This window comes from Lynx rufus, unplaced genomic scaffold (genome assembly GCF_022079265.1).
Source record: "Lynx rufus isolate CCGP_SWC_20201006 ecotype Redwood Valley unplaced genomic scaffold, mLynRuf1.p SCAF_7, whole genome shotgun sequence".
NCBI classification, from domain to species: domain Eukaryota; kingdom Metazoa; phylum Chordata; class Mammalia; order Carnivora; family Felidae; genus Lynx; species Lynx rufus.
The window spans coordinates 46,520,691-46,527,255 of record NW_025814889.1 but is presented as its reverse complement, the minus strand read 5'-3'; the positions used below and the strand labels follow the sequence as shown (position 1 = coordinate 46,527,255).

At 44.9% G+C, this 6,565-nt stretch overlaps 1 protein-coding gene across 3 annotated transcripts in view; it reads right to left on the bottom strand.

Moving 5' to 3' along the window:
• Positions 1-299: 299 nt before the first annotated feature.
• BORCS5 (BLOC-1 related complex subunit 5) overlaps positions 300-6,565 on the bottom strand; it is a 99,837-nt gene continuing 93,571 nt past the window's right edge. For all 3 annotated transcript variants that reach the window (XM_047066337.1, XM_047066336.1, XM_047066335.1), the window contains exon 4: positions 300-1,024. In XM_047066337.1, the coding sequence (XP_046922293.1) occupies positions 794-1,024 (231 nt within the window). In that variant the 3' untranslated portion in view covers positions 300-793. The remainder of the gene's footprint in view (positions 1,025-6,565) is intronic.

Genomic DNA, 6,565 nt, shown 5'->3' with positions numbered 1-6,565 from the left:
TTTCCAGGCTAGTAAAATAAATGCTGGTTAAAGCCATGTTACAAAACTCGGAGCCTCGCCAGTGCTGATGTGATAAAAAGAATCCTAAACTACGCGTGCATCAAGGAAACCAGTCGTGGGGGGGGGGGGGAGGCGGACCTCGTGAGGATGCTGAGAGAAAGTGTTCAGTTTCTGATGACGACATGTGAGGGACACCGTAACCTAGCGCACCAACAAATACCACCAGCGCAGGAAGAGGTGCCCCAGATAAAGACCCGACGTGATGTAAACAGGGCAGGAACAGTAACAACACCAAGACCTGGAGCAAATTAGTTCTTTATGTTTGCAATTCAGACCCCGGAAAGGCTGCGGAGGAGAACGGCCAGAGGGCACTGAGGACACAGAGCTGCTTTGAACATTTCTCCCCTCCTCTCCGTGTTTTCACTCCGCAAGCCAGACCTGACACTACGCGCTTCCAACTAAAAACACAACGAAACCCTAAACGAAATAAAAACAATTCCCAATGCAGAGTCCTGTAACAGATTCCTAATAATTCAAATGTTCCAGCTTCGGTTAGCACCGAGACTTGGTTTGGTTCGTTTTGCAAACGGAAAAAAATGCCTCAAGGAAAGGGGTGGGGAGGGCAGCGTCAGACCTTCAGGGAGAACCGAAGCCTCCAACCGGCTTCGCTTCGAGATCCAGTCACATCAGGGCCCTCTGGTTCCAGCCGTCCTCGCCCTCGGGGCGTGCTGGGGTGGGGCCAGGCAGGGTCCCCACAGAACGACAGCCCAGCCCGGCAGGAGGGTGGGCAGCTCTACAGCCTGAGCTCTCGGTCGGGTTTCATGCTGAAGGGCTCCAGCCTCTCGCTCTCGGGCAGCATGCTGTTGAGCCGCTCCATCAGGGGCACGGTCTGGTCGATGCCCATCTGGATGCGGCGGAGGATGGCGGACATTTCATTGACCTTCTGGATCTGCTCCGCATATTTGGCGTATCTTTTCTGGCGCTCTTGCATGAAGCTAAAGAGAGTTTCTACGGACAAATCCATCTGCGGAGGGAGAGAAGTGCAATACGTTAAACCCAGTTGAACCAAATCCTCCCGAGAGGATCGGGGTCCAGTGTGAGCCCCACAGGTCAGGAGGCGGCGTTGGGGGGATTTAAAATCCCTCCTGATGAAGCTTGACGACCGCTGCCCCACAGTCATCCCTGGACGGGGACGAAGGGATGACGGTTTCTGGCTCTGTGGTGGGCACGTGAGCCTCTTATACCTTGTGGAGACCCTCAGATTTCTCTCTACATAAAGGCCAGGGTTTGAATGTGGCTCTGCCACTGGAGGTGATGATACTTCTCTCTGTCCCAGGGCCCGTATCTGCAAAAAACAGGGAACGGATTCCCAAGATGCAGGGTTGCCGCGAGGATGAAATGAGAGAGCGCATCCAACGCGGGACTATCGGGGTTCAGGGGTGCCTCCAAACGCATTCCTCAGCCCTCTCTCTCTTCCTTGCAGCCAGTAGGCTGGGGGCAGGGGACACAGGGGCAGGGGTGGCGTTCCTTGACGAGCAAGGCTCACGACCGGACCGCGGACCATGGACCACAATGCCGCCAGGCAGACTGCTTCATGCCCTCGCCCCCGCCCCATCACCAGTGGGACGACGGTTAGGCTCTGGGCAACCATTTTGTGACTATTTTCTTCCCCTGGTGAAGTTCTTTGGAACCTATCATCTGGATAAAAGTGGGGGAGGGAACCTCCGGGATGTCAGGTGCCTGTATCCACCTCCTCCTGTGTAGGGAAGAAACAGCCAAACTACTAAGACTCCAAGTTCTACCCTTAAATTAAGTTCAAAGGCTACTTCAGCCCTTCGTTTTCGTCTATTCCAGGAACATGTCCCTTCCCAGCCCCCCAGCCTCATGCAAAGTACTGGCATCTACTACACGTGACCAGAGCCTCTGGAAATGGTGTGATAAAAACCCAAACAAACAAGCAGACGCAGAAGAGACCAACGCCAGCCCCAAGAAAAAACAACCATTTTTTAGACTGTGTGTGTGTGTGTGTGTGTGTGTGTGTGTGTGTGTGTGGCAGTGGGGAGGAGATGGAGAAGGGATGGCGAGTAAGGGGGTGTTAGAAGAACTTAGTGCTTGTTTTTTCTATGTTGGTTCTTTCCTCACTTGTTTTGAAATGCCCAGAGGACCAAAAACAAAACGAACAAACAAAAAAAAACCCCACCACCACAACAAAAACCCAGCTAGCGGGAGAGGAGGGAGGGAGGGAGAGACAAAACATCAACCTCCCAATACTGTGGAAACAATTTCTACCTTCAGGTGGTTCTCTGCAACCCTGTTCGGTCATTTAGCACTTTGAAGGTAGTGGGCCAGTAAATTACAAGGTCCGTAAGAGTCAACTGTGGGCCTTTTCAGGATGGTAGTTCAATCCGGCACTAGAAACACTCCGCCTTCCGACAGACACCGGGCAACGTGGGAGCTTGCTGAAATCCTCATGAGAACCAGCCCCACTCTCCGAACTGCCCGCTCCGGCATTCAGAACCATCGTGCGTTTTTACATTTCACTTGGCAGTGGTGTTCCTGCCCTCACCACCCCCAACTCTACCAGACCAGGCACCCGGGAGGTTTATCTGAAATGGCCTCCGAGACTGTAATTTATCATGTCTTAGGCCCCTGGCAATCAACCACTTCCCCCATGAGTTACACCTGATCAGACGGTGGCATTTGTTCAAATGACATATCCTCGCCTACACATTTCCTCATCCGACTGGGGCCCTTATCTGATGTATCCAAAGCCACTCCATGTTTAATGCCTCGGTGCAAGCATGCTGTTTATACAGGCTGACAGTAAGTATGTCTCTCGAGTCAATTCCACGACAGTCCATGGAAGAAAAAAAACCACAGAAGAGGAAATTTGAGGCTGAGCGACCCGCAAGGTCTCACTGTGATGGAACCAAAACCAGAACGCAGATCTCCTCAGTCTAGCGTCTTCCTTTCACCCACGCTGTCTACGCAAGACAGCGTGCCATGACTTGTGCATAAGATTCTAACTGGTGCGTGGCATGGCATTAGAGAACATGATGGAGGCGTTACTGCCTTTAAATCCTTTCCCACTCTTTCTGACCGCTGCAAGGAAAGTCTCACGTTGGTGAAAGTAAGACTTTAATACCTGGAAAAGTGTAACAGAACTGGTGATACCTGTTTCTCATGTCCCTGTCCTTTGCCCTCCCGAGGCAACAATGTTGCTGATCCCTAATCCCTACCTTTGTGGGCACCCATGAACCCCCGGTACAGACTCATTCCAGCACATCTGACCAGACTTTAGGTTGGAAGTCAGTATCTAATGCAATTCCACACCTTACAATTTTGACAATCTGGAACGTATCCTTATTCACCTTTCCTCTATTTTTGGGCAGAGATTGTAATAAGGAAGCATATATATAATGCATATAATCAACAGACATTCTTGAGTATGACAGAGTGCCATACAGCATGCGATGTCCTAAGGATACAGACACTGAGAACCAAACTACTGACACCAAAGCTTATTGTGCCCACTAACATGACTCTTCTTTTGTACTATCTTTATTAACATAACTTTGCCATTCCAGAAAATCCATTTCAGTAAAAAAAAAAAAACAAAAACAAAACCTACTCGAGTCTCCAATAAACAGAGAATGGCTGTTTATTTTCCACAGCTCTTGCCTCAAAACCCATGCCTTGCTGTGACCCATGACTGAGTTCTAGTCAGTGGTATGTATGTGTGGAAGCCTCTTATGGCAGCTTCTGGGTATCTTCCTTAAAACTTAGCTGGCACGTACTCTTTGCTCCTCCCTCTTTAGCCTTTCCTTCACTCTGCTCCTGCTGGAATGCAGATGCAGCCGCCTTAGACCATGAGAATAAGTAAGGTCACGTCCCAGGGTTGTTAGAGCAGTGACTTAGAAGTTTCGCCCTGTGAGGACTGTGTGGATGAGAACAGTCCCAGGCCTGGGAAAGAAGAAATGTCCATTCTGTGTCACTCACGGTAATTTTGGATCTCTGTAACACCAATTTAACTTAACTTGTACTGACAGAAATGAATGAGGTGAACTCCCTACCCTCAAGGGACTCACTGTTTACTCTTACATTCATACCTCAAATGCTGCCCTACACATGCATGGACTGTCTCTGATGGTGGTACATTTCAAAGGACAGGTGAAAAAACAAGGTGAAATTATTTGTGGGCATAACTTCAGGCTTTACTAAGGCATTAGTTATCTGTACAATATGCTCAACCTTGTTCCAAATACCTTATTTGGATTATCTGCCCACCTGGTCAGTCCACTGCCAGAAACATCCCAAGTATTAGCAAATCAAACCCAGAAATATATAAAAAGGATAACACATCATAACCAAGTGAAGTTTATCTCAGGGATATAAGCTTTTTCAGCATCTGAAAGCAAAGTAATTTGCCATTTCAACAGAAGAAAGGTTAAAAACTATATGACATGTCAGTAAATGCAGAAAAAGCATTTGACAAATTCAATTATGAAAAGTTTCACTAACTTGAAACAGAAGGAAACTTTCTCAACCTGATAAAGGGCATCTATGAAAAACCTACAGTTAATATCACAGTGGTAAAGGATACTTTTCTCTCTACAATCAGAAAGAAGGCAAGGATGTCCACTCTCATCACTTCTACTCAACACTGAACAGTCTTAGCCAGTGCAATAAGTCAATAAAAGGAAATAAGAGGCATGGGAATACCTAAAGGGTCTTAATCTTTAGATGACATGATAGTGTACTTAGAAAAATCTTAAGGAATCTACCAAAAACTAATAAAACTAAAAAGTGAGTTTAGCATGGTTGCAAGATACATGGCCAGTATACAAAAATCAATTGTATTTCTGTATACTTGCAATGAACTGGACAATAAAATTTAAAAACAGTATTTACAATTGCAGCAGCAACAATTACACAAGGAAAAATTCAACAAAATATCTACAAGACCTGTACACTGATAATACAAAACTCTGCTGTGAAAAATTAAATCTCAAAAAATAGACAAGTATACCATGTTCATGGATTGGAAGGTTCAAGATCATTAAGATGTCAGTTCCTGCCAAATTGATCTATAGAATCAATTGCAATCTGAATCAAAATTCTAGAAGGGATTTTTTTGGTAGGTATTTGATAAGCTGATTCTAAGTATACAAAATGGCCAAAAGATTTTTGAAAAAAAAAAACCCTAAGTTTGAAGACTTACAGTACTTGACTGCAAGACTTAGTATAAAGCTACAATAATCAGGATGGTGTGATATTAGCATAGAGACAGAGCAATGAAACTGAACAAGGAATACAGAAATAGATCTAAACATATGTGGTTGATTGATTTTTTGTTTTAACAGTTTCCAAGGTAATTCAGTGGGGAAAGTAAAGTTTTTCAATAATTTGTCCTAGAACAACTTGATATCTACATGGAAAGAAAACTAAATCTGGACCGCTACACTTTACCCCATACACAAAAGTTAACATGAAATAGATCACAGACCTAAAACATAGTAGCTAAATCTATAAAACTTCTACAAAGAAAACAGGAGAGGGGCACCTGGGTGGCTCATTCGGTTAAACGTCCAACTTCAGCTCAGGTCATGATTTTGCGGTCTATGAGTTCAAGCCCTGCATTGGGCTCTCTGTGCTGACAACTCAGAGGCTGGAGCCTGCTTCGGATTCTGCGTCTCCCTCTCTCTCTGCCCCTCACCTGCTCAGGCCTCTGTCTCTCTCTCTTTCTCTCAAAGGTAAATAAACATAAATAAAAAATGAATAAATAAAAGAGGAGAAAAGCCTTTGCTGTCTTGGGGTAAGCAAAGGTTTCTTTGATAGGTCCAAAAAGCACTAATCATAAAAGGAAAAAAAAAAAGGTTAAACTAATCTTCATCAAAAGTTAAAATTTTCTTAGAAAGACACCACTAAGAAAATGAAAAAGCAAGCCAGAGACTAAGAGAAAATATTTACACTACACATATCTGATAATAGACCTATCTAGAGTATATAAAGAACTCCTACAATGTAATATTAAGAAAAAATCCAAATATGGGATCCTTCCAAGAATATTACCCTGGGGCTTCTGTCTCACTAAAACACTGACTGAATTTCTAAGGGGAAAAAAAGAATCAGCTTTTAACATCTTCAAAAGGAGAATTAAGACCTCTTCCAGGAAAGTAAGCCTCCAACTGATCAGCTGAACATCAACTGAATTTATTAAAAAGAAAGGTAAAGGAGAGGGGGCCAGGGAAGAATCCTCCAGGAGATCACCTGGAAATGGGATCAGATCAGGGGAAAGAAAGGGGGTGCCTCGCTGGTTCAGCTGGTACAGCATGTGACTCTTGATCCGGGGTAGTGAGTTTGAGCCCCACACTGGGTACAGAGATTACTTAAAAATCTTAAAAAAGAAAAAAGAAAAGAAAGAAAGAAAAACCAAAAAGGAGAAAGAGGAGTAGCTAGATGTTAACCAAACAGTTGTCTCAACAGAAGAACTCCCTTGCAAAGCTCTGACGTAGCATGGAAGGAAAAACACTCTAGTCAGTTCTGAAATCACTCTGAGAACTCT